The sequence below is a fragment of the Anopheles merus genome, chromosome 3R (genome assembly GCF_017562075.2).
Source record: "Anopheles merus strain MAF chromosome 3R, AmerM5.1, whole genome shotgun sequence".
NCBI classification, from domain to species: domain Eukaryota; kingdom Metazoa; phylum Arthropoda; class Insecta; order Diptera; family Culicidae; genus Anopheles; species Anopheles merus.
The window spans coordinates 7,873,946-7,901,743 of NC_054084.1; the positions used below are offsets into that span (position 1 = coordinate 7,873,946).

The 27,798-nt window shown below is 46.2% G+C and overlaps 3 protein-coding genes across 12 annotated transcripts in view; 2 read left to right on the forward strand and 1 right to left on the reverse strand.

The window, feature by feature from the left end:
* Positions 1-1,789, reverse strand: part of LOC121597456 (TGF-beta receptor type-1) — an 82,987-nt gene extending 81,198 nt beyond the window's left edge. For 4 of the 5 annotated variants that reach the window (XM_041923225.1, XM_041923227.1, XM_041923226.1 and 1 more), the window contains exon 1: positions 1,605-1,789. The gene's annotated coding sequence lies outside the window, so the exon portion shown is untranslated. The other variant, XM_041923223.1, reaches the window with a different exon arrangement.
* A 758-nt stretch (positions 1,790-2,547) lies between these two features.
* On the forward strand, positions 2,548-5,144 carry LOC121596922 (T-complex protein 1 subunit epsilon). The gene is made up of 3 exons (XM_041922315.1): positions 2,548-2,694; positions 2,802-2,938; positions 3,247-5,144. Exons 2-3 carry the CDS (start codon positions 2,831-2,833, stop codon positions 4,759-4,761), a joined length of 1,623 nt encoding a protein of 540 aa, XP_041778249.1. The 5' UTR covers positions 2,548-2,694; positions 2,802-2,830; the 3' UTR covers positions 4,762-5,144.
* Positions 5,145-6,115: 971 nt separating this feature from the next.
* On the forward strand, positions 6,116-27,331 carry LOC121598039 (AP-1 complex subunit gamma-1). Of its 6 annotated transcripts, none has more exons than XM_041924534.1 (17): positions 6,116-6,452; positions 8,718-9,220; positions 13,822-13,883; positions 14,721-15,051; positions 15,148-15,386; positions 16,165-16,241; positions 17,642-17,659; positions 21,069-21,164; positions 21,253-21,413; positions 21,498-21,882; positions 21,953-22,163; positions 22,513-22,651; positions 22,730-23,024; positions 23,090-23,647; positions 23,719-23,859; positions 23,936-24,043; positions 24,114-27,331. In XM_041924534.1, the coding sequence occupies exons 2-17, from the start codon at positions 9,201-9,203 to the stop codon at positions 24,213-24,215; spliced, it is 2,943 nt and encodes a 980-aa protein (XP_041780468.1). In that variant the 5' UTR covers positions 6,116-6,452; positions 8,718-9,200; the 3' UTR covers positions 24,216-27,331. The 6 variants fall into 6 exon arrangements, with proteins under 6 accessions (XP_041780468.1, XP_041780466.1, XP_041780470.1 ...); XM_041924532.1 differs by having other exon boundaries at positions 6,116-6,430; XM_041924536.1 differs by having other exon boundaries at positions 6,116-6,430; positions 22,531-22,651.
* Positions 27,332-27,798: the final 467 nt, after the last annotated feature.

Genomic DNA, 27,798 nt, shown 5'->3' on the forward strand with positions numbered 1-27,798 from the left:
CCACTCAAACTGTTCCGTAATTGTGCGTTTAAGGGAGGGAAAAAAAGTATATGCAATTTTCCAGCCCCCAACCCTCCCACCAAAAAGAGGTTCAATTTTTTCCTACTCGGTCGATGTGTGACCTTTCCCCATTCCGCGCGAAAATTCATTTCCTCTCTTAAATTCGTGCAAAAACTTCAAAATACACTAATGCAAACACTAAGACACACTGACCAAAAATGAACTGTACAAAATGCCCCAACATGTTTCTGCCCGAAAAAAATGCGTTTTTCGTTCGACCACCCCCCCCCCCCCACCCCCCTTTTCTTCACTGCCGACACGGAGAACAGCAGGGAAACGCGGAATGTCCGGTGGTATGTGTGTCTGCGTACGGGCCATACCATTCTCACAACACACCGTACACAAGCGCAAGGGCCCGTAGTCCTCCCGCTTTGCCTGTGTGTTTGTGTACATGTTTCTGCACACATTTTTGCGGTTCTGGCCCGAAATCGAATGACAAATTTGCCCAAAAACCAAAAAAGGGGATTTTTTAAACAGAATTTATACACAAATTAAGGAAACACTTTGGTTCATTTGTTGCCTTTTGCAAAACTGCGCGTAATCGCAATGTGCGCAATATGTACGCACAAACAAACTCAGCTTTCTGCTGCTCCATACTATCAAACACACGCACTGGAGCACTTTTGCGCTTCCGTACCAACACAGTAAACACTGGAAAACGAACCATTCCCCTTCACGCAAAACCACACTACCATCAACGTCACATCTTCACCGTCCATCATCCCTGGCAACCAACAACACTGGGTGGAATAAGCAGAGGGAGAGGGGGGGGGGGATTACGACGAGGAAATAATATGCAATCTTCCGCACGATGGGCACACGCGCACACAAACACACGCACAGTCACGGTCACATCGCCGCACTCTGTCGGATCGGTTTGGCCAAAAAATTGATTGTGTGGAACGGGAAAGGAAAAAAAACACTAAATTCTTCCACACGCACACACATTCTGTGCGCCCGCACACTACTCTACCCGCCGACAATAATCAAACACGCACAGCACTATCATCCATTGAGCAACCCACGCACGCACGCACGCAAACGCGCGCACACACACACATTTGCCCTCCAAATTCCGGGGGAAATCGCCGCAAGCAAGAAGTTTCCTTCGCCTTTCGGCACACACCACGCACACTCACACACACACACACACTCACACACACACAAAGATACACTGAAAAATACTTTCCACACACGCGGGGGGAGAAAGGAAGACGCGGGGAGACTGATTTTTCCACTTGACATTTCCCGAAACCGACCAGCGGAGCAGTTCCGTTTTTCCTTCCGGACTACCGCCGAAACGACCGAAAACCTTGATACATTGCACTCTCCTCCCCTTCCTCCTGATGCTGCTCTCATCCCCCTCCCCCCTTCTGCCCCACCAACTCTTTACTGATTCACACTTTTGCTTCTATGCCGCGCTGCTTCTGCCTGTGGCGCCGCTGCCCTTGCGAGAATTCTTTCGGCCCGTATTCTGGAGCAGCCAAAAAGGGGGAGATTTCACACTGCACAAAAGGGTCACAGGCACACACACAAAAACTCACCATTCGCCCGAATCGCTCTATGGAATGCAGTGTGTTGTGCTCATCTTCACGGCCCACACACACTCACACACGGTGCGACCGCACGCAACAACGAATCGGAAAACAATAGAGCGAAAAAACCTGCCTCCCAATTTCACCGATAGGCGAGTTAGTGTGTGTCGCTTTTTTAATGCACTGCGAGGTTTTTGTTTTTTTTTTTCTTTTTCTGGCCATCCCCACTAGCTGTCAAATCGTCATCATCTTCGAAAAGGGGGCGACGAGAGCGAGATGGAATGCGAGGCTCGAGCGGGATGGCAGTTGTGTTGATTTTCGAATGAACTGAATCACTTGAACATTTGTACAAACTTATTGATAAAACAAAATAATGTAATTGTTTAAAAATATAAATCAACCCCAGTAATCGCTTTAAAGTGGAGCCCTAAGGTAATTTTTATTCCAAATGGCTGGAAACATAAATTGAACACGTAATAATTAAGTTTCATATATTAAATTTATTTATATATATATTTTCTTCATTTTATATTTTCTACTCATTGGAAATGTTACTTCAATTAAAAGCTTTAAGGATGTTTACGAACTTTCTACTTTAAAACTATTTTTCACAAACAATAGTGCAACAATGAAAAATATTAAAACATTGTTTTACTTGTAATTTAAAACTTTAAGTTCGTTGATATCGAACTATCGTAAAGCAATTTATCTTTTTTCATCGCAATTTTAAATATTTTTTATTTCACTTATGTACACTGGTCGGCCACGTGGGTGACAAAATTAAGGAATGTAACGCTTCTCCAATGTAACGTTCTTTTACCCAAAATCGCACCTCGAAACGAACACTTTCAGAGAGCAAAGGATGGCTAGAAAAAATGAGCGAGATGCAGCTATTTTTGAACGTCAAAAACCCTTGCCATGCACAACTATCTGTCATTTCATGCCAAAGAGAAAAATAAGAAAGAAACACGCGAACCACAAAGCAGAAACAGGCAGGCAGGCAAGCAGACAGACGACCACACTCTGTTTTTTTGCCGGAAAGAAAATTCGTTTTTCATTTCCTCCAAAAAAGAGTGACTCACCTTCGGTTTTGTTCTCGGTTCGTTAGTTTTCCTTTTGCTAGCTCGCGTGCGCTTCAACTAAGCTTCGAAACCTCGTGGTTCTAACAATTACCGTTACCGTTCCTCTTGTTTCTCTTCCCTGCAGTGTGCGTGTAGCGCAGAAAATCGGTCAAGATGATGTCCTTACCGGGAACGTTTGCCTGTGACGAATACGGGCGTCCGTTCATCGTGCTCCGGGACCAGGAGAACCAGAAGCGGCTGACCGGCAATGAGGCCATCAAGGTAAGGTTCGCCCCAACTGTTGCTTCCTCTTTCGTCAATGAATCATCCCGTGACCACCGATTCTTCCATTGTTGGGAACATGCTCTTGTTAGCAGGTTTATGCCCATTTTCCGGCATTTTCCACAAATCAATTGAATTTTCCCATCATATCGTCCGATTGCTCACCCAAAGCGTTCCATTTGTGGTCGTTTTCATTGCACAATTCCATTTTCGGTACACAGCCGGAATACCGCACCGCACACCTAACCTCACTTTGTTTGCTTTTCTCTCTTTCTCGTTCGCAAACCTACGCACCTACGCTCCCGCAGAGTCACATCTTGGCAGCGAAGCAGATTGCCTCGATCATCCGTTCGTCGCTCGGACCGAAGGGTCTGGACAAGATGATGGTCAGCGGGGACGGTGAGGTCACGGTCACGAACGACGGTGCCACCATCATGAAGCTGATGGATGTCGATCACGAAATCGGCAAGCTGATGGTGCAGCTCAGCCAATCGCAGGACGACGAGATCGGCGACGGTACGACCGGTGTGGTGGTGCTGGCCGGTGCCCTGCTCGAACAGGCCGAATCCCTGCTCGACCGGGGCATCCATCCGATCCGTATCGCGGACGGGTTCGAGCTCGCGGCCCAGTGCGCGGTGAAGCATCTGGACACGATCGCGCACCCGTTCCCGGTGTCGCGCGACAACAAGGAACCGCTGATCCGCGTCGCCATGACGACGCTCGGCAGCAAGATCGTGAACAAGTGCCACCGACAGATGGCCGAGATTGCGGTCGATGCCGTGCTGACGGTGGCCGACCTGGAGAAGAAGGACGTCAACTTCGAGCTGATCAAGCTGGAGTGCAAGGTGGGCGGCCGGATGGAGGACACCTGCCTGGTGAAGGGCGTGGTGGTGGACAAGACGATGAGCCACTCGCAGATGCCGACCGTGCTGAAGGACGTGAAGCTGGCGATCCTGACCTGCCCGTTCGAGCCGCCGAAGCCCAAGACCAAGCATAAGCTGGACGTCACGTCGGCCGACGACTACCGCAAGCTGCGCGAGTACGAGCAGGAGAAGTTCCTGCAGATGGTGAAGCAGGTGAAGGATGCGGGCGCAACGCTCGCCATCTGCCAGTGGGGCTTCGACGACGAGGCGAACCATCTGCTGCTCCAGCAGCAGCTGCCCGCCGTCCGCTGGGTCGGTGGACCGGAAATCGAGCTGATTGCGATCGCGACCGGTGGCCGCATCGTGCCGCGGTTCGAGGAACTGTCGCCGGACAAGCTCGGTACGGCGGGTGTGGTGCGCGAGCTCAGCTTCGGCACGACCAAGGACAAGATGCTGGTGATTGAGGATTGTTTGAACACGCGCGCCGTGACGGTGCTGATCCGCGGCGGCAACCAGATGGTCACGGCGGAAGCGAAACGCTCCATCCACGATGCGCTGTGCGTGGTGCGTTCGCTGATCCGTGACTCGCGCATCGTGTACGGTGGTGGTGCGGCGGAAATTAGCTGCTCGCTGGCGGTGGCCCGCGAGGCGGATCAACTCTCGACGCTGGAGCAGTACGCGTTCCGTGCGTTCAGCGTTGCGCTGGAGTCGATCCCGCTGGCGCTGGCGGAGAACAGTGGCCTGTCGCCGATCGAAACGCTGTCCGAGCTGAAGGCACGCCAGGGCACGGAGAACAGCTCGACGTTCGGCGTGGACTGCATGCTGACCGGCAACTCGGACATGAAGGAACATCACGTGATCGAATCGCTGCACTCGAAGAAGCAGCAGATCGTGCTCGCCACCCAGCTCGTCAAGATGATTCTCAAGATCGATGACGTGCGAACCCCGGCGGATCATTAGAGCGGAAGGGCAGCGCGTTTCTATGATCAAAAGATTCCTTTATGTATTTCGCACACGCATTAGCGCGCACGCATCTATTTTACGTTCATTCAATCAAACACCACCCTACACACCTAACACACATATGTCTTGGGAGAATCCTTGCTTTTCTCTTGCTCTTAAGTTTACTTTACTACATCGCATCAGCTTGAAAGGTGCTTTGGTCGATGATGATGATAAAGCTGATTTGTGTACTCTCCCATGGATAAACACACTAACGAATAAAAAACAAAGAAAAGAAACATACGATCATCGTTATCGATCGGATTCATGAAACGACTTAACCCTTAAGTGCTTTCTTAATGCTCGTTTAATACCAATAAACGGAAACGTTTCCAAACCAACCAATCTAAAGGGCCGAGTCTTGTGCGTTGCTTATTTATAATTCCCAGCAGACAGCTTCTTATGAGCGAGAGTCTTTCAGCAACTGATCAATGTACGTTGATCATTCTTCATAACAACGAACAAATCTGGTTTTGGTCAACGAGAATGTCTTCGTAGATAGAGAAAAATATAGAATTTTGATTCCAGCCTCATCGCAATCAATTTTGAGAAAGAAAATCCATTTTGTCTACCTGAAAGGGCTCAAATATTCAATCTTTTGTGTAACTTTTTCATGATAAATCTTTACTCTAACTTGTATAGACTACAGAAAAACGCATGTCTTGAGATATTAACTCGTATAAAAAGAAATAAAAGTCTGTGAAAGATATTCATTCGAGGAAGAATTAAAAATGTAATTTTGTTTATGTTGTGCTTCAGTATGCAACGGCCATTTCAAAATATTGCTCTAGATCAAATTGTATAGATGGTTATCATACAATATTTACTGCATTTTTAAGCATCTGACTTATTCTAAAATCTAAGCATATTCTACAAAACTTATTTTTATTAAGTTCACAGTAAAATTATCCGAAAATATTCCACAAAATGTCATTAGTTTTGCTACGTCGTTGTCCGCGGAGGCGTCACATGTGCCAACAGCTGTCATTCAACGTCATCGAAAAATCATCATCTGGAAAAACCAGCAGGTTGGTGCATGTGGGATGCATGCCCAGCATAAATTAAGACAAAAGAATACAAATCAGCGTCGTTCTCTTAGCTAATTTTAAGCAATTTACACACCGTTTATCACTAGCTGTTGAATAATATCGCATTCCATTGCTATTGGCATCATAATATCCTCATGTAAACAAAATTAAAATGTATAATAAAAGTTTTTTATTCACGAAAAGCAATTCCATTTGTTTGCAGCGGTCAACAGACACCCTGCCCCAACTGTCAAACTGACAACCGTTCGGCCAGCAGTGTACGAACCCGTCCCGCCCAGCCGTACTCGCTCGCACGCAAGGGAGAAAGTCAAAACGAGCAGAAAGGAAAAACGAAACCCATTTTTTCTGTCTTCGTCTCGTGTGTTTGCGTGGACTTTTGCCAAAAAAGATCGGTGTCTCTGGCTGTGGCAGGAAAGCTCCACCTTTTTGGCTCAACGCATCCAGGCTGTCCCAGGTGGCCGCGATTCGGGCCTGCACGGGCTTTGCTGGCAGAAGTGTGTGTGTGCCGTGCCGATCGAGAGAGGGAGAGTTGAATAAGCGCCCAGCTCCAGTGGCCAACAGTGTGGAGGAGGCAGTGTGTAAGTGTGGCAAATCCAAAACGTAAAGAAAACGGTGCAAACGATTGCTCTGCTCGGGGTCATCATCTCGGTTGTCCGGTGGGTTCAAGTCGGATTGTGTGTGTGTGTGTGTGCGAAATGGCAACAGTGCAAACCTTCCTGGAAGTGTAGCAGCAGTGGCAAACAGGTCACTTAATTGACCAGAGCAGCACACTTCCAGAAGCATCCCTCGGAAATGAGGCTTCCCTTTTTGGGGAGAGTAGTGGGGGCTGGAAAAAAAAGCTCACCAGACGGGAGGAAGGCAGCAGAAAACGCTCCAAATTAAGACAGGCTCCGTGCGTGGAAAGAATTACCGTGCTGACGTGTTTGTGTGTGTATGTGTGTGTTGGTATGCGCGCATGTGCGCGTGTGTGTGTGTGCACTGTCAAAGCCTACTTGCCTGTCCAGCAGCAGGGCACCGCCAGTGGTACGGCTTATGTTCTGAATGTTTGTTTCCATAAGCCCTTCTCACAACACCTCTTCAGCCCTTCTGCGCCTACTTGCGAGGAACGCCGTACAAAAGGATCAATGAAGGCAGCGAGGTGTGTTGACCTCGCAGGGCCGGAATGTGTGTGCTTTTCCACATGAATGGCATCCGCTTTCCATAAGCCCCCCCGCACTCGCAACAGTGCACACAATATCCTCCCAACCGGTAATGTGTCCGGGGATGTGTGCTTTATGAAATCGTTAATGCTACAACAAACTATGCTAAAACAAAAAAGAAGGGTAAAGGATTAAAGTGCCAAACGGTTGGTGGTGGTGTCTGTGCGTTTGAGCTGTGTGTAGTTGTGTGCGAACAAGTGTGTGCAAGGATGACGCACAGGTGTGCTGCCGTCCGGTTTTGGGTTCCCTTTTTTTTGCGTCACTCTGTTTCACTGGTCACCATCCCGCATCATCCCCTTTCGAAGGCGCTAATGAAAGCGAAGTGACACAACGACAGTCGCATTTGGCCCACCGACAGAACGCATCGCCGCCTACCCCGTTTTTGCTTCACGTGTGTATTAAAATCCACATCTGGCTGTGTGGTGTGCATAAGTGTGCCGCGTGTTGTGGTAGTGTGTGGGCATCGGAAAAGAAACGAAACCAACGATCCCATTTTCCACCAAATCCCCCAGTACCAATGCAGGGCCCACGAAATGCAGCTCAAATTGTGTGTTGCAGCGATCGCGACGGATTTATGATTTCAGTCTGTCGGCTCCCGCCCGGACTTGTCGGTTGATGTGCGAAACGTGTCACCTTAACGGTGGTTAACAAAGACTGTGCAGGGACAGGGTGCGAATGCAGGGCAAGGGAGGGCTCATTTACAGCAGCCGCCGTCTGACGTCATTTGAGCGGCACAGCAGTTTCGAGTGTTGAGTAAATATAATTTGGGCAGGAGGAAGCTTACGAATATGGACAGGGGGGAATATAATTCAATCATAACACGAATTGCAAGAGCACGAGGCGACAGATGGCACAGATGGTTTGTCGACTCAAGGAAGAGTTGAAGTTTGAATTTGCATATCTTTCCTTTGATCAAAGACATTTTGAAGCAACTCTTTGGATAAACAAACAACCAAACCTTTTCTTTTAAGTACATTTTAAACTAAACTGATACTACAGGGTTTTCCAAGGGTTCTCATGATTGTGGGACACTTCCTTGATTCTTTGTTATTGGAAGTGAACTTCATTGGATGACATTTGGACTCTACAGCACCCTTATTGGAGAAATCCAATTGGAAACCATGGAATTGGAATCCCCTTTACATTAAGTTCATTTCTCGTAAGAAAGAATCACTCAAGTGTCCCACAGCTTTGAGAACTCCTGGAAACTCTGTGAATAAGAAAGTTATAACAACTTTCTTTATAGATTCATTCCTTCGGTTATTTACAAATCTTCCTGTAAGAGTTTAATTGACAGTAAATACTGATGCTCCTGCAATTGGTTGGTACGGAGGGTAGTGTGTAAAGTCCATCCAGCATAAATTGAATTGCTGCACAGTGCTGTCGTTAAATTTCAATCTAAGAAGGCCACTCCAATTAATGGTCTGGGTGGGACAGATCCATCGGGGTCCAACACCATCACCATCATTTTTTAGTGACACACACACACATGTAGAGCGACGAACGGACAACTCGGGGTGCATTAAACATTATGCGGCACTGACCTCTAATTGAATTGGATGAAAAGCAAAGAAACTCTCATTCGGTTATGATTTTAAAGTGTACAATTCTTCATCCCTATCTCTCTCTCTCTCTCATTCTCCCTCTGTCGCATGCACATTTATAGAGTTGCAGCAAAACGTCTTAGAAACGCATCGGCCTTCTTCGAAAGACGCGATTTTCCATTCATGTGAACCTCGCGGTGGAAAAGCAAACGCTTTTCGGTTCGTTCTCCAACTTTATCATTTACCGGCGCATCGAAATCGCTCACTTCCGCTCAGTGGCAAGTGTCCAACAGTGGCTGCAGCATACGCCTTCGTCTTACTCTACGATTTCCGCGTTTATTTACTTGTGCTTGTGAGTGCGTTTCCGTGCGCGCGTGTGTGTATGTGAGTGAAAGTGCGCGAAAAGAAACAACGGATATTGAGAAAAAGATCTCGCGGCGTAATCCTCCACCACAACTACCTGCAATTCTTCCTGCAGCCCACCCAGTTTTGCCACCCAAGGCTGGCAAAACGCGAACGGAAACGCGGCGAAGAGAGCGAGAGAGCATTAATCATCGTGCGAAAAGTTAGACAACGACGGCTGGCTGTAGGGCCCAAGTGCCAGGATGAATGCCTCCGATCATGGGTAAGTAGAGCAAACTCGGGTTAGAGCACTAGAGGGATAGGATTTCTAGGTGTTCCCAACTATCCGGGTTGTGATTTAGTGCCTGGCCCAGATTCGACGTGAACCCTCACTGTGGGGAGAGGGCGGGGAAGGTCCCATAAATATCGCGAACTCATTTTGTGCGAATCCGAAAAAAGAATAAATTCTCCAGCGGGCGTGAACCCTTTTGGAGCAACGATTTAGGTCACCGTTTGAGCGGGTAAAGGTTGCTGAAATGAAACTGGCTCTAGCTCTTGCTATTGGATGAAAATTCTTACTGAAATATCAACGTGTGCCAACTGCACACACCATCTGGGCAGCGCAAACCACACACACAAACGCTTCATTGCACTCGCAGTGCGCAGCAACACACATCGTTGGCTTCACCTGGGCCGCCCCACCACGGTGGCCTAATCCATCCATTCAGGCCAGTCGAACGGCAGGCAGCTTCCGTCCGTTATGATAATCGCTTCGCAATAATGACTGACAACGGCAGGGAAGTGCAGTTTTGTTTTGCGCAAAACTATTATCATGGCGTATAACACGTAACGCAAGCGAGTAGCAGCAATGAACTAATTTGTTAAGTAACAATTGACAAAACTAGTCAGGTTGGGAAAATAAAATCGTTTCCTCAAAAATCACTTATTTTTCGGTTCTCTCCAATGGTTAATGCTAATTCATCTACATGATTCTCAACAACAGCTGATGTGCGTTTATAGTCGACGATTAGAGCAGAAATTGTTGAAAATCATGTAGACGAACAGGAGGAGCATCGTTTTAACAGCAGAAAGTAGAACTTTAAATTAAAATGCATTTTCTCTAAAATTGTATGACGAATCATCTGTAAAGCTGTTACGATGGCACACACACCACTACATCATTAAGAAAAGTTCACGATACACACATCACAATGACGTTGTTGGAAGGGTAAAGCACACGCTCACTCATACACACCGCTGCTGCTGCTGCTGCTGCTGCTCCGTTACAGTCCTTGACAATAGAACTTCTCGCCGAGGTCAGTTCGTAGCGTAGCGCAGTTGCAAACGTCATTCAAATGTTTCGCGTCTCTCGGTCGACTCCATCGTGGTTGCATCTGTGCTGCCAGCCACCATTGTACCTAGTATCATTGTCAGTGGGTGATGGATCCGTATGGGGCTGTACAAATTTTCCCTCCCATGAACACAAGTGTGTGTATTGTGTTTGTCTATTCCGCGACTTCCAATTTCCCGGCCTACTCAGCTTTGAAATGGCGCCACAGCTGCCACCCGGCTTGGAGTTGGTCGGCTTGCTTGTTGTCAGCTTAAGTAGGCATTAACAGATGCACTACCGGTTTTTTGTGTGTTTGTGGTTTTATTCTCCACACCGGAACCCGTCCCGTTCGCCGGATGGAAGCTGATTAAATGCACAAGCCAAGGAAGAAGAGGAGAGTGCCGTATAAGGTGGATTAAAATGTGCAACAAACACTGACTGTCCCCTTCCTTTGCGTTGGATTATGTGTGTTGTTGGTTGTACACTGAGCTTTTGCAATGTATTTAAGGCTTTTCCCGCCAACTCCCATCGTCGTGTGGGGGGAAGACATTTAAATTATTCTTTAAAATGGGCCCAGATTCCCGTTTGGATTGAGCGAGCAGAGCAACCCCCTTATCTAGTGTGAGTGCAGTACGTACGTGAGCAGAATCGCGTGTGAGTGAGATAAAAAAAGAAACGATTACTTAATCATTGCGGAAGGCGTGAGTTATTGCGCTTCTGTTTCTCAAAAGCAAATTATGGGGACAGTTGTTGATGTTAGCTACACTTTGTGTGGATGATGTAGAACGTTGCAGTTGTTTCCCTGGCTTGATTATAAAAGCCCCACAACACGCTGCTTAGAACACGCCCTAAAACCAATACAACTAAACACAGGCCCGTTTCGCGCGGAAGAAGTGCTAATGACGTTTATTGGATGAATGAATCATCTCGTTAGAATTACTTCTAACGAGGGACAAATATGTCCTCAATAATATTGCGACATTCTCCGGAAGATGTTAGAACTAACAGGTGCCAAGGTACACGTTAGATAATCCACTAGATAAACCATTCCCTTCAGTTACCAAAGTTGCCAAAAAGGTTACAGAAAAGAGCCCTCTCGTTTTGGAGCATGATACGACTAAAAATTTAATATTTAAAGTTAATAAACCCACACCACTTTCAACCCCGGCTGCCCCGGTCGGTAAGGACATTTCCTTCAGCTAGGCTAAAATGAATTGACACCGAATGGCACGGAATTGCCGGTGGGCAACACGCCAGCTGGACAGGACGCCTTGCCACACGATCATAATCTTCATCATCATCATCATCGCCATCGCCATCGCCATCATGAAATTTTACCCTGGCATGACATGGGGTGGTCTAGTTTTTGGGGCCAGATTGTTGGTGTGTTCTACCAAACCAAACCGCATCGTCATTCGCCGTCGTCTCGTACACACCTTGATTTTACGTGCCGTACGTGACGTCGGCGTTGGGTTTTGCTGGGACGAACCGGTGGTCAGGTGATTCGTGATTAAAATTCGCCTAGCTCGTCGTCCTGTGCCCTCTTCTAACAACTCCAAAGGACACGAGGGGGGTGAAGCAGAGCTCGGCAAGCCCTCTTCAGTCTAGTGTGTGTTGTTTTGTGGCCTTGTGACCTAAAGGGATTACAGATAGTAGGGCGACTAAGTAAGCGGACAGAGCTAAAGGTGTCCCAGTGGAGCATAATCTTAGATCAACTTTGCGGTAGAGATTGTTCATACGAGCGACTCGGGTGTTGTGGGAAAACAGTGGACCGTCCTCCGGTGGATTGCATTACACTTGAAAGGTGGTTTTGCAGCTTTGGTTTTGGAGGTAGAGTGTTCCCTGGGGCGAGGGCTCGTTTCATTTTTGGCATTTTTTCGACAAGTCCCGGCGGTGCGCTGTAGAATCCAAAACAGTCCCTGGAGGGTTTGAAGATGACCATTATATTTTATGACACTCATACCTATCTTCAATATGATCTCTTTTTAATTTCTCAAATCAAGATGTTCACTTTTCAACTTATTTGCACTGTCCCGGTAATTTGGTACCGTTCTTTTTCAAAACGCTGCTAACGCCAAATGACATTGAAGCTTGTAACTTCGGAGTCGTCTAGAGATGACGTGACCTTACCGTACTGTTAACACCTTCCAGAGCCTACTTGGAGCAACCTTTGGCAACCAAAGTTGTGATGTTGTGTTTGTCTTCTTGTTTCAAAATTCATTGGAATTTGTTGCTATCTTGCCGAATCCAAGATGGCGCAAGGTTCCTATTACAATACTCCAAAGCGTTTCGCTTACAGCGGCACCGAACCTTTGTGGACCTTTATTTACAATTCGTTCGTGCGTATCGGCATCAATTTCCTTACACTTTCATGTGTGCGTTGCGGTGTGGCATTTTGGGTTTTGTGTATTTTTATTTTATTCCCAGCTATCGGTAGCAACTTCCAGTGTAGGAAGGGCATGTAGGGAGTTAGACCCTTCGCCACCGCCTCATCGCCTTTTGGCCACAACACACACACATAACACGTTTAGTCAACCATCCATCCATCCATTTGTGTGTGGTGCTTTGATGGAAAGCAATCGGGTGTTCCACTTGAACACCTTCCAATCGATCGGTCTTATTGCACACACAGCTACACGATGCTCGTTGGCTCGTTGCACCATCGACGACATCGTCACGGGTTATGATTATCATGGCAATATTATGCTTTTTTCCCCCCTTCACACGTGCCCGTAATGGTTTTTTGATATACGCGGGCGGGAAGGCAAAGCCCCAGCAGCATGATGTTGCTCTGGAAGGCGAGGACGATTAGCCTCCGATTGGTTTCGATTGGACAAAACAGCTTCTTGGTTCGTCTGTTTTGCTACGGCCAAGGTTCGTGACATTTCCGGTTCTGTTAGAGAGGGCTGAGGAGCCTGGGGGTAATCTAAGAATATTTTACGTGGTTGCTACACTTTACTCGATATATTATGTTACTTATCACGCATTTTGATGAACCTCCGTATCGTGTTACGACAGCCGAAGTATACCGAGAAGCGATGTTCTATTCCACTCCGCCAACTCCAGGAGACTAACGATCTATGAAGCACCGAATTAAGCTCACATGTTGATGATGATGATGGTGATGGCGTGTGTGAGCGTTTGTGTGTCTATGCTGGCCGCTTGCTATGATGGCACGTAATAGTTAGATAATAATACTCTTGCCGCTCCGTAGGGGCAGGGATTGTGGCAGGATAGTCGGTCGATAGTATCACCTGGTGATAATTGCCTAATTATTTCCCGCATCCGAGATATGTCTTTCACGTCGTTAGTGTGAAGCTTTTCAGAGCCACATGAGAATTCTATACCATATTAATTTATCCTCACCGGAGGAGTAGTGATTTGTCATGCGATCCTGTTAGAGAGTAATTAAAAGTTGACCTTTTCTGGACAATGAAACTAAGCTTCTATTAAAAAAATAAAACGAAAAATGACCCCTTCTCCAACGATTCCCTGTTACATAAATACTGATTTAAATTGTATGTTTTACCTTCTTTCTCTCTCTCTCTTTTTAGGTTCAATCCAGCGTTTAACATGGCCACGATACGACAAGCCATCAACGAAACGATAGAACGAGGTGAGCAAACATTGCCATGCATGAACGAACCCAAATGAACGGTCCGAAACGGTCCCGAAACGGCCAAACAGCTTCTGCAAACGGTGGTTGCGGTTTCTTTTCATCAAACAGGGGGAGGGCACCAGCAATGGTTGCAATGATGCTGCTTCTTTTGTGTCCTCCTAACCGGCCCTGTATGGACGCGATTGGTTTGAACTGGTGTATGACACGGTGCGGTACTACACATGCATGATGTTGCTCTGCTCCACGGCCAGCACACGACGAGCATTATTCTCGAGACCCGAGCGATATTATTATTTTAGTTTTATTTCTGGGTGCGGCCCCGTTGCCGACGGGACAACCATTTTCCAACTAAATCGTGCGACCATTTTCCATCAAATCAATGTGAATGGTGAGCAAAGCTCGGGCCCGCCGGAAGTTCGTTGTGTACTACGGGGAGGAGAGGTTCGGACGATCGAACTATGCTTCCGCTCGTTTGGAGTGGCTTTTTTTTTTGTTATGCTTCCGACACGAGCTTCATGCTGTATCGATTGAAGCTAATTAATATTCTCTCCAGCTGGTCCGGAAGCACGACAGACCCTGCTCCTCCGCTGCTGTTGGATAATTTGTGCACGCAACGAACAACACAAACTATTAATAGAAAGATTGGATAATGTTTAAAAAATGATTTTCTGGCAAGGGGGTAGCATGAAAATTACTTTAAAGCCATCGCAATATCTACTCGTTTCGCTCTGAAGCTCAAGTAGCAATCTCGTCCATCTCAAGAAGCAATCGCAGCACTAAACAAGCTTCTAATTCCATTTAAATTACTTTCGCGCTCCTCTCCCCCACTTGTAGTACGGATCCCGACACCGACCCGCCTGCGCGATCTCATCCGACAGATTCGGGCCGCCCGGACGGCGGCCGAGGAGCGGGCGGTGGTGAACCGCGAGTGCGCCTACATTCGCAGCACCTTCCGCGAGGAGGACTCGGTCTGGCGGTGTCGCAACATTGCCAAGCTGCTGTACATACACATGCTCGGCTATCCGGCCCACTTCGGTCAGCTCGAGTGTCTGAAGCTGACGGCCAGCCCGCGGTTCACCGACAAGCGGATCGGCTATCTCGGCGCGATGCTGCTGCTGGACGAGCGGCAGGACGTCCATCTGCTGATTACCAACTGTTTGAAGAAGTAAGTAACACGAATGGAACTCATCGTACCCCGGCCCCATCTTTACTGTCCTTCTCTTTCTCTCTCTCTCTCTCGCTCTGTGCGTTCCCATTACAGTGACCTCAACAGTCCAACACAGTTCGTCGTGGGGCTGGCACTCTGTACGCTCGGTGCGATCGCGTCGCCGGAAATGGCCCGGGACTTGGCGGGCGAGGTGGAAAAGCTAATGCGCTCGCCGAACGCGTACATCCGGAAAAAGGCCGCCCTGTGCGCGTTCCGCATCATCAAGCGGGTGCCGGAGCTGATGGAAATCTTTCTTCCGGCGACCCGGTCGCTGCTGAACGAGAAAAATCACGGTAAATGGGGCAGTGTGCATCATGCATTTCTGAATTGAGGGTGCAAACGGTTCAATTTGGGGAGAATGTACATAGGAGTAGGATTCAAAAGGACGGAAAAAGCTTCCGCTGTAGGTGAATGATTGCTAACAAATGATGGTTAGAAAATAGAGAATTAAATGTTGCTTTAATTGTTAGATTTTAAGACACTTCCCTGGTAGTTGGAAGGTCTTACACAAACGCTCCAGTACCTCCAATTTACGGCTGTAAGCCACACCAATAATTAACAACCAAGCCAAGCCAAGAGCGGGGATAAACACCTTCAAGCAACGATAGTAATAAGCTGCTGAAGTCTCATCGCACCGTGTTGGTGCTGTGTGGCTCTAAAACGATACGGAAACCGTCACAGGAGAGTCTCCCGGTATCGCAGACAGAGGGATGTAATTTATGCTGATATATTCATTACGGTACGGTTGGCGAAATTAGCTGGTGCAGCGTCAGCAAAACCAACCCGGTGCCACGTGTAGTGTAGCCACACTGGCTAACGCTAACGCAATAATCAATAGCCACCAGCGAAGCGAACGCGCGCCGACTACCCCGCCGCAAAGGCAGTGGCCGGACGCATATGCTGGCTGGCTAATTAAGACAAGTGAAACCTTTTACGAGCCTGTTTTTGCACACCCCCCCACTTGCGCGTTCGTTTGTCATCGTTGTAAAGTCGTTTGCTTTCAATGAATAAGGACAATTTATCTGCTGTGGACTAATTTTTCTGTGTTTGTCCCCCCTTTTTACTCAACAGGAATTTTAATCGCTGGCGTCACACTCATCACGGAGATGTGCGAAAAGAGTTCCGACACGTTGAATCACTTCAAAAAGGTAAGACTATTCTTTGGCAAGCTTACGGTGTTATACACACAAAACCACGGAACGAACTTGCCGTTTCACCTGTTTATCGGTTAATCTGCACCTGAAATCAGTACCCGTGTACTGTGTACACTTTTATTCGAGCACACCTACACACACTGGAGCCCTAGAGATAAAAAAGGAGGGCTTCTCTTTTGTGTTTCGGTTCACTTGAAGATGATGTTTAGTTTTTGTTTTTGTCTTTTGAAGTATTATTTTCACTCTTTTTCTTATATTTTTCTCTGTGTTTTGATTTTGTTGGATTAGTTTTGTGATATTTATTGGTAAATTAGTTTAGCAATTAGTGACACTAGCCAATAGAACCTGTGCTGTGCTACACACTCTAAGCGATAGTAAAGTAGCTCAATCGAGTGAAACGTTTTAATGTACATTTTGCTATTCTTTTTCCCTTAATATCTGGAATGAATAGAGCTGTCGGTGTGTCCGCATCTCCATCTCTTTAATTAGAACCCTTTATTAGAGCGCGTACTTATATTAGTATTTGTGTTTTTATTGCCATTTTTCTCTAATGTTGTTTTGTCAACGGTGTGTAGGCAAATAGCAAAACGATTTCAATGCATTGTTTCGCGTAGTTTTCGAATAGTTTTTAATTAAACGCTATTGCGCGCAGAGTATTTGTTGAAGGAAAAAAAATGGCACAAAATTGGCTAGTATAGTATTTTTCAATCAACAAACAAGCATTTTTCAAAGATTTTAAAGCAATTTGCAACGATTTTGGGCGTAGTTTTTGTGGGCAGTGTAGTGTAGTGTAGTAGAATAGAACTAGACTAGCGTTGTTTACTCTAGATAGACAAAGCGTATGATTATGTTTGACACAATTTTTCACTTTTTTTCTAGAATATGCACTCACAACCACATTCTGAAACTGTAAAGCAATTTTAAAACAGTAGAGTGTGTAGAGAATAGCGTTTTCTTTCGGTACTCTCTTTTGTGGCTTTTTTGGGTTCGATTTTTTTTGTGTTTACATTGTGTTTCCGTTTTGTTTTTAAAACTTCGCTCACACGCTCCTCTTGGGCGGCAAACACATATTGGATTGGATTAGAACCAATTGGCCATTGCTTTCAAAGAACAAAGTCACTTCAGACTGCCAAATCCTGTTGCTGCAAGAACCATGCTGCGCGTAGAGGAGGCTGATGCGTAGCTAGCTACTGCGTACATTTTTCATGCGCCATGCGTGTCTCGCTAGATCAAAAATAGCCGTACACAAATGGCGCTTTTATTCCATTCCATAATTGCTACGGGGGTACGGTTCGGTGTAATAAACCGAGCAACATCGTTATACTATGTATTTTAACCATTTTCTTGCTGTTACTTCCTCCCTTCCCACGTACCATTTGCTCATTGCTTGCCAGGATAGTGGAAATCAAGAGGTAATGCCCCACACATATCTTAGCCATGCTCCCTCTCTCTCTCTCACTATCTCTCTACATAGCTATTTCTCTCTCTCTCTCTCTCTCTCTCTGTATTGTCCTCTGTAACTGCCTACTTTCGAACTATAAACCATCTACTCCATCCGTTTAGTGTATTTTTCACTGGTGTAATGTTCCAGGACATCGCTAAATACTTTTTCCCGTTCTTTAAACCAACTCCCAGTATTAAAAACACTTCAACAACCGAACCTGGTCCTTTTAAAACCGAGAAATAAAATCCGGCAGGAAATTTGAATCATCCCTTTAAACATAAAGCCTATATAGTGTAGTATCATAAAGGAAGACCAGCTACTACTCCTGTGACCGAAAGCTGGCCAAAGTGCGCCCCATTAATGCCTCTCCCAACCAATTCCCCTACAATCTGTTTCTGTGCTTTTTTGTGCTGTATCATTATTGCATCGATTGAGTGTGTATGTGTGTTTTTGTATAGATTCACTGTTGTGTAAGTAAGTTGTGTTGTTATCCTGCTTTCGTTGTTACGACTTTGACTGTAATGTAATATTTATGATATCTTTTACTTTTATAAGCTGTTTGCGCAAAACGCCCGCCGCACCACCAACCCCGCTTTGTTGTCTATTTCGTTGTGTTTCATTTGTCTTGTCCCCACGCCGGCGAACGAACTTGCAGTTAATTACAGACCCGTAAAATATCAACTGTTGCCAACATTCGGTTTCGCCAGAAACTGTGTACCGTCCAACAAATAAAGTAACGCTTTGTGGATGGACATTACTGCTGCCGCCACAACAAACCGCCACGATGTGTAAAACAAAGTGTTTGCGTTTGCGTGAAGTTTGCTTTGTGAGTGTCTTCCGTTCTTCCGGTGGCGCTCTTTTTTGTGTGTTTTCTGTGCCCGAAAAAGTTACAAAACTTTGCCACTTCTTCTGTTCTGCTGTGTTACTGCTGCCGGAGAGCGAAGAACTGCTCCAACACGCAAAACGATAGAGCACGCAACGACACGGCACGGCGCGGACCGTGGGTATTAGTAACCTTGTACTACTTCGGCTGTTGTTTGTTATCCTTGTTTGTGGTGTTATTTATCGTTTTCCAATTTTAGATGGCTTCCAAAAGTTTTCCCTTTTTTTGTGGTTTTTTTGTGGTCATTTCGGCAGTCGAAAGTTGAGCTTTGTTTGGACTTTTTGGGATGTTAATTTAATTTTAATTAATTGAATCTCTATTTCTTTTGAAAATTTGGACTACTTTATCGCTTAGCTAGAATTCCCTTAAAGTGGATTTATTTTCTATTTATTGAAATCCTCCTCCTGCATGATACCGATTCAGCGACATGGCCACTTAAATGCAGATTAGACCAAAAATCCATTAAAAAGTGGCGTGGCTTTCAATCCTATGCACACGCTCAATAATGGTTCATAACTGATACACCACTGCCCGCCACGCCAATCAATCAAACCGAGTGTTAGTAGGGTGTCTAGTGCGCCACCCCTAGCTCTCCACACACTTCAGCCCATTTTACTAATGCCCGAGTATGTCCGCTTCACCACCAAATGGCAGCAGCAGCTCAATTGCATGCCAATTCCGTTCTTCGCACAAGAAGCATGGAGAAGGGAAATTCATAAAACCAGCCTCGAATGGCATGTTGTGTGTGTGCTGTCTTCCGTCCCAGTATCGTTTCGAATCGTCTCACTTTTCATACACCCAGGTGCCTAGAGAAACAGGGCTCTAAAATATTCATCATTCCCATCCAATGCAAATGCATACAAGGCGGTGCTGCAACGACGGGGAGAAAGGCGGTTCGAACGTTTACCACCGGCGGTGTGTCCGACAGGGTGGCAAAAATCCTCGCCGACGACCATTCGCCTCGTTATATGTTGTCCATCGCTCGGCATCGTCTGCTGCCCCTGGGACACACGAGGTTGTGCTTTTCTCGCTGGGTGTGTATGTGTGTGAGTGTTTGTATGCCTTTTTTCCCTCCCAACTGTTCGCTTTTCACAGCCGCTTTTGGTCCTTCTGAGTGGCTGTGGAGTGGTTCGGTGGAGCTTTTTTTGGGGGCTTGAATTTTTGTGTTATTCTCTGTGACTTGATTTTAAATTCGATGGCGTGTGTTTCCCGTGACCCTTGCTCCTCCTCGCAGCTTCCCCATGATCATGTGCATGAGCCAATAGTTTCTGTGTTTCTGTGTGTACACTATATACGCTTTCGGGCATGATTTATTCATGTTTCTGCCGCTCCTCTGAAAGCTCTAATGCATCTCCATCCCTAGGCAATATGCTAGGTGCATCGTCATTATGCTTTGATTCTTGTTTTGTTTGCTAATTTAAGGCGTGTGTCGGCCTGACGTGCTCTAATGTTTATTGATGCTTCTATTAAGTGTAGGCTGTACTAGTTTTTGTTTCATTTTGTGAGATATTTTATTGAAAACACACAAAACTACTCCATTTCTTGCCTGTTAAAGTTGATCATTTGGTTTAGGTTTATGATAAAAATCAATAAATAATAAACAAAAATGTATTTCTAAACCTAAACTTAACACACTGGCAATACAGAAGGATAACTCGCATGGAATATGGCGTCCAATCAATAACAGCATCCTATTCCACGAGAATGAATTGCTCAATCCCTTTAAAGCACATTCATTTTCATCCCTTTTCTCTCACTCGAAACGAATCATTTTCGCGGTGGTACTATGTGTGCAATATGCTATAAAAATTCATTACCCAACCTAGCATCAAAATGTCTTCATGCCTCTGCCCACGGTGTAGCTTCATCCCAAGCGCCATGGCTACATCCCGACCGACTCACCACCTTCACGTTGTTCTCGTTCCCGTGCCCGTTTGTGTGTATGATTGCTTCTCTCTATGTCGTCATATATATGTGTGTGTGTATCTGTCCTTTATCCCTTACACCTGCATCATCCCTCTACACTTTCGCTAAAACAAAGAAAGAAGGATGATGGCAGTTAAATTCAAAAAACCGGGAGCAAAAAAACAACCCCTCCAAACCTAGTTCCTGGAAACGAAACGACGACGACGACGACGGCACACAGTGATTGTTTTTCCTCCCAATGCCATGGGGATGACTTCTTCGCAGGCATAGCACACCTTCTCTCCTTTTTCGAGAACGTAAAAGTTGGTGCATCTTTTGTCTGGTGGCAATCGGAATCGGCAGGGAAGCAAAAAGCGCAATCCTTTTTCCGGAACTTATTCTCTCCACCCTCGAGGGACGTTTCTTCACGCTGGTTGTGGACCACTCGATATGTCTATCCCCATCTGTCCCCTCACCCACTGGAAGTGCAATTCACAGTTTCACGCTAACGTATTCCATGTTTTTTTGTATCTTTTGCCTGTTGTTTCTCTTTCACACGTCCTTTTTGCGGCTGTGTGACTGGCTGCAGATTGTGCCGAATCTGGTGCGAATCCTGAAAAATCTGATACTGGCTGGCTACTCGCCTGAGCACGACGTGAGCGGCGTTAGTGATCCATTCCTGCAGGTAAGCATCAGTAAACTGAGTTACGATTGGCTGTGTGTCTCTGATTTAAATCTCTTTTCTCCTTCCATCGTTCCCCTTTGTGTTGTAGGTGAAAATCTTGCGTCTGCTAAGAATCCTCGGACACAACGATCCGGACGCGTCGGAAGCGATGAACGACATACTGGCACAGGTGGCAACCAACACGGAGACGAGCAAAAACGTGGGCAACACTATCCTCTACGAGACGGTGCTTTCCATTATGGATATCAAGTAAGGCGTTTGGAAGCTACCAGGTCTACCTTTTATACAAACTATTAGCTTACATCTCGTCTATTCCCTGCTCCAAAAAATCAGATCCGAAGGTGGCCTTCGTGTGCTGGCGGTTAACATACTCGGCCGGTTCCTGCTGAACAGCGACAAGAACATCCGGTACGTCGCGCTGAACACGCTGCTGCGGACGGTGCACGCGGACATCTCGGCGGTGCAGCGGCACCGCACCACGATACTGGAGTGCCTGAAGGATCCGGACGTTTCGATCAGGCGGCGAGCGATGGAGCTCTCGTTTGCGCTGATCAACTCGCAAAACATACGCGCCATGTCGAAGGAGCTGCTCGTGTTTCTCGAGAAGGCGGACCCGGAGTTTAAGGCGCAGTGCAGCAGCCGCATGGTGCACGTGGCGGAGCGGTACGCCACCTCGATCCGCTGGCGGTTGGACACGCTGCTCAGCGTGCTGATAGCGGTGAGTTCATTTTGAAGGGAAGGTTCGCTGAAGGGTTTTTTACTGATACAATGTTTGCTTTTTTCGGCAGGCTGGCAATTATGTGCGCGATGACGTGGTGTCGTCTACGATTCATCTCATTCTCAACAGTCCCCCGGAGGAGCAGGCGTACATCGGGCTGCGTCTCTGGAGCTCGGTGCACAATGTGGCCAACTCGGAGGAAAAACAGCCGCTGCTGCAGGTGGCCGTGTGGACGATCGGAGAGTATGGCGATCTGTTGCTCAGCTCGGAAAGAATCGAAGGTAGGTGCAGTGTGCGAGAAGGATGATGTCCGACGGATGCATCAGCAAAGCAGCCTGGTGGCGGATAGTATTTGCACTTGCTTCTGTAATGAGTCCTACTGCAGTGTGTGACCCCTCGGCATTGTTTAGACGTAGCAGACCATAGTCACGCTGATGTCCTTGTGAATCGATGCAATTTGTAGTTGGTCCAGATCCTGTAGCATTTGTTTTGTGTTTTCTCTCTCTCTCTCCCTCGTGTTCGTGTTCCCCGATTCACGCCGGTACTGGTATTGCTTGTCCTCATCACCATCCCTCACCACCACCACCACGTGTATGTCTGTCTGTATGTCCGAACTTTAAACACGCAAAGATGTTGAAATCCCTGCAGAACATCAGCTGGTCGATATCTATCAGCGGCTGCTCTGGTCTACCTCGGTTTCGACGACGACGAAACAGTACGCGCTGGTGTCGCTGGCCAAGCTGAGCACACGCATCCGCACGAAGGAAGAGTAAGTACAAAAGTGTGTCAAGGTGTAACTACTGGAAAAGTGTGTCTCTAATTGGGGTTTGTTTTGCACCTATTACAGAGAGACACGCGTGAAGCAAATGATCGAAGCGTTCGGTTCCCATCTGAACATCGATCTGCAGCAGCGAGGCGTCGAGTTTGCGCAGCTCTTCCGTGACTACAGCCATCTGCGGCCGGCGCTGCTCGAGAAGATGCCGAAGATACAGAAAACGCTTCCAAATGGCACGGACGCTGAGGGCGGTGGTTTTGACGATCAGCAACCCACCATCGACCTGATCGAGGGTGGCGATGATGGCGACTCCTCCCTGATGATCAACACCTCCGGTGGTATAGTTGGCAAGATGGGATCGGATTCGGTAAGCAGTGCGATTTGGCTTTCAATCGAAAAAGGGTTTTATTTTAATAAACTTTTCCTTTTCAGCGCGCTCTGCTCGATTTGCTCGGTGGAGGGGACGATCCGATCGATGGGCTGGCCCTGACGCCGACCGCCGATGTGCTCATTTCCGGCAGCACAACCGCCACCACGAACGGCAAATCGGGGGTCGGCGGTGCACCGCTACCCCCCACGACCGGCAACAATCAGGATCTGCTCGATCTGCTCGGCAGTCTCGATATGCCGGCCAGCACACCGCCGGCCGCTGTCAATTCGTCGCTCGGCGCCAGCACACCGGTGCTCGGCGGTATCGGGCTCGATTTGAACAGCCTGAATGACAATAGCATCAAGAACGGTACCGGCGGACCGAACCTGCTGGCCAACTCTTCCTCCTTCGGTGGGCTCGACAATCTGCTAAACTCCAACCTGTCGCCAACGACGATGCCAACGACGATGCCGGCGATGCTGCCGGGGCTGGGCTCGCCGCTCGGCAGTGGACTGGGCAGCCTTGCCAGCCCCACGTCACCGACGGGGCTCGTGAGTACGAACGGCACGACCGGCAGTTTGTTTAGCGATTTTTCGGCGGCAGTTATCAACAACAACGATGTACGTATTGTTTGGCAATGAGAGAGTTTTGTTCAAAAAGGTAACATAATATTGCTTTTGTATTTTTGCAGGAACATGCCAAACTGCTGACGGCGCTGGATAAAAATGGTATCCTGGTGCAACTGTCCGCGAAGCATACGGGCGGTGCATTGCAGATCCTGATGACGGCGACCAACAATTCGCTCACCACCCTCGAGCAGTATCTTTTCCAAGTAAGACTTGCATTCAACTTCATTTAATCATCGAAACTGTTTATCTTATTAATGCTTTGTTCTCTCTACTTTAAAGGCGGCCGTTCCGAGAAGCTTCTCCCTGCAGATGCTCTCCCCATCGGGCTCTACGTTACCACCCGGTGGAACGATAACGCAGGAAATGCGTGTTACTAGCACAGCTAAGGTAATGAAGCCCTGCAAAACAAGTCCTTTTAATTAATTACTAATTGATTGCGCATTCTTTTACGGTACAGGCAACGCTAAGAATGCGTCTTCGAATATCGTACCAGTCGGACGGCAACCCGGTGCAGGAGCAAACCGAGGTATCCGGCTTCCCGGAGGAACCTACCGAATGAGACGCAAACGCAAACAACTCCCGGTACACCGAAACGACGGCACCAGCAGCGTTGCAGCATCCAGCAACGGCACCAACAGCAGCAGCCAAGCCACTGTTGCTACTGCCCGCCGGTGTTTAATTAAGTATTCTCTCTCTCCCTCTCTTACTCTCTGCTGTTTCTATTTGCAATACGTTTTCCGCACCACAAGCGGGTCCCTTTACTCGCGAAGGGGCTGGGTGTGTGTCTTTCAATGTCCAAGAGCTTAATTTATGTTTATTTTGTGTTATTTTTGTTGCGTGAAAAGGTGTCTGACGTCACAGGCACGTCTATGTACTAGCTTCAATTGTATAGATTTGTAGTAGCTTATAAAAGAAAGCAAAGGTTTTTATCTCATTTTGGACTCAACTCTTCCATCCATTGATTTTAGTTTAGTCGACCCGTAAGCTTTGGTTTTGTTTGTAATGCAATGGATAATGGGATGAAGAGAGAAGCGGAGAAGGAGGAAGAGGGATTAGATTTACCATGCTCTGCAAGGAAGCCATCACTTTCCACTACTACTTCCTCAGGGTGTCGGTCACCCACTTCCTGCTAAATCGTAAATCGGGATCCACTGTTTAGAAAGCAATTGCAGAACAAAGTGTCAACAAATCAGTGCGGGGCGATAAGAAACATAGGAAGGTTCGCAAAGAGAGAGAGCTATACTCAAATGCGGCAGGGAATGGAAATTAATTTGTCTTTCGATTCACGTCCCCAATACACCTCTCCATTCTTTCACTGAGCAATTGTATTATTCCAGGCCAGAAAAAAAAGCTGCTTCGTTTGGGACATTATGCTGCCCCGTCCCGGACAGATAGCTAGTAATATAAAGAAGAATGATAAAGAATGGGAGTGAATGTGTTTCGCATAAGCGAACGTGTGTTTGGCTTGAATGTGATTGTTCTGTTAGCGAGAGTGTGTAAGTGTGTGTGGTGCGAACATTATGCATTATGCGTTTGTATATACCGATTTTTGCTGTGCATAATAATAGTAGAAAAAAAGGCATGGAGGGCAGTGTAAAACGCGATAATTGTATCAAACTAAGGAAAGGTTTTACTGCACGGTATCTTACTAAACTAATTCTCCACTGCTGATGCCGCGTGCTCCCTCTGAATGCTATGTGTTTGGTAATGTTGTAGGGGAAGCCAAGTGTAAAAGACATCAAAACGCCTCTCACATCATAGCTTGTACGGTAATTCATAACCAGCGCGCTGTTACGCTAACGGAAGAAAACGCGAGAAAAGGATTGCTCCAACGCGAGTAGCAAAACAAAAAAACGAGGAACTCATAAGCTTTAGAGGAGGGGGCAAAGGAAGAGATAAGATATATGGAAACTGGAAAGAGTTAACGTAGGCAATACTTTGAACACTTTTAGGGAAACATATACAATAGTATAAAAATATCAACCACACAACACCGCACTCCAGTCAACCAACCAAGCAACCAACACAATATACATCTACTTATAGGAACCCGCTACTAAAACAAGTGCAAGTGAAATTAAGCATGAAACACTTACAAAAAAACATATTAATGTGTGGCTCAAGCAGGTGTGTAGTGTCGCGCGCGTTACAAGAATGTTTGGAAGCATTTGATTGTTGATCGTGTTGTAAAACGCATTCGTATTCTTGATAATGGACCCTAGATGATGATGATGATGATGGTGACCCGCCGGATGGTACTAGTTAAGGTGGTGTGTATGTGAATGTGTCCCCATAAATCAAGAAGAAGCTGTGTTTCTGTGTAGTGTGTAATTAACAAGTCGAACGCGTACACCCTTCCCCGATCAAGTGATCTTCCCCGTCACAACACAACTGACTCTGATACTCCCCCGTTCCTAGTGCGCTAAAGAGAGGATCCCATCCTTAAAGAGCAAAGAAAGAGAGAAAGAGAGAAGAATGAAAATGGGGTAGGCAAAAAAGCGAAAGAGATTGTTCCCTGGTGCGCGGTGATGAGTGTGAGATCAGCTCAAAAAAGGTAGAAATATGAAGAAGAAAATAGTGTGGCCACGCCACCGGATCTGGTGTTTTCCGTCCAATCGAAATGAGAAACCCCGAGCAAAAAGCAAAGTGGAGAATTACAGGCGGAATAGTGACGTTTATTAGCGCAAGATAGAAGCAAATTGGGAAGACACGGACGCGCATGAATACATATTTACAACACCGTACACAGTAGCAATGGTATGTGTTAAAACTTCCCTTTCTTTTTCCCTTCTCAACTTACTACTTTTTGTGTGTAAGACTTTTTGCTTTTGCAGAATATAACCTAGTAAGCGCTGGAATTTGTGTTATTATTTAGTTTGGTTTTCCTCTTTCTATGTGATGTTTTGTATGGTTTCACCTTTCATCTTTCTAATTATCTTTGTAGTAATTACATTTTTGTTTGCGCTTTTTCTATTTTTTTTTATTGATTTTTTTTTGAAAATTCTCATCCAATGAGTTAGTGGTAAAAGTGATAGTACTTAAAAATTGTATCAAACTATGGAAAATGGTCAAGTTGAAACACGACGATGGTACGATGAGCAGAAAGAGCAATAAGAAAGTAGAGCGCAAACAGTGTGTGGTTGTACCGTTGTGCAAAGAAACTCTTGTAAGAGACGAGAAAAGACACAGGACAACAATGGGGAATGAAAAGAGGAAAAGCTAATACAATTAAAATAGAGAGTGGTTGTAAGAAATGGAAACTACTTAATAATACCCTCCCTCAACACACACAGCCACCCGTATCATAATGTAGCTATATATTATTATTCGGATAAATAAATTAAACGAGAGTAACACATGTTAACTGGCTGCTGCAAAGAGGCGAATGAAAAAGAGCAAACAAGTGAGAATAGAAGAAAAAAAAAACAAACAATTCTCTTCACACCCCCGAGAGGCGATCGCTTATATTTTTCTCCCATTTGCACAACGTATTGTTGTGCCACATTCGTATGGCGGCAGTAAAAGAAAGGAAAATATACTATTAACAATAATTATAATATCCCCAGAATGCTGAAGGCAGTAGGAGAGCGAGAGAGAGAGAGAGCAAGCGAACTGAAAGGCAAAAGAAAAGAGGATAAAGGAAAATTATAAATAAATGTACGATACATTATTGTAGCTTTGCTCTGTGTGCCCTGTGATGCTTTAGGTTTGTGATAAACGTGAGTTAAAAGGAAAGAACACGAGACGCTCGTTTTGTTTTAAATGTTTTTCTTTCTTTTTTTTTTATTCATTTTCTTGCGATTTGTCATAGATCGGAAATAGAAGTTGATTAAAAACTAGATAAAAACGCTTAATATCAATAGCGCGCGTGGTGTTGTTTGACTGGGTTGTTTCGTATTTTACTTTTACTGGTAAAACGATCTATCGACGCTCACACTCACTCGCTCGATACATTCAAACGGTTCGCACAAACGAAACGCTTGTGGAAGATATCTCTCTTTTTCGTCTATTAACTTCTCTCCTTCCCCCCATCTCCGTTTGCCACATTCGTTACGTCTTTGAGCACTAAATTCGGTAAAAAACGATTAAAAACGCATCACTACGGAACTGTCTGTACTGTTGTATGTGCTTGGTTCTTGCTG

What these genes read in the sequence shown, in the direction of transcription:
- LOC121596922 (XM_041922315.1), top strand. Translation starts at nt 2,831, where the DNA reads ATGATGTCCTTACCGGGAACGTTTGCCTGTGACGAATACGGGCGTCCG. An exon ending in CCGGCAATGAGGCCATCAAG is followed by an intron (nt 2,939 to 3,246) that starts GTAAGGTTCGCC and finishes ACGCTCCCGCAG; the next exon opens with AGTCACATCTTGGCAGCGAA.
- LOC121598039 (XM_041924534.1), top strand. Translation starts at nt 9,201, where the DNA reads ATGAATGCCTCCGATCATGG. An exon ending in GCAAGATGGGATCGGATTCG is followed by an intron (nt 23,025 to 23,089) that starts GTAAGCAGTGCG and finishes TTTCCTTTTCAG; the next exon opens with CGCGCTCTGCTCGATTTGCT. An exon ending in GTGTTACTAGCACAGCTAAG is followed by an intron (nt 24,044 to 24,113) that starts GTAATGAAGCCC and finishes TTTACGGTACAG; the next exon opens with GCAACGCTAAGAATGCGTCT.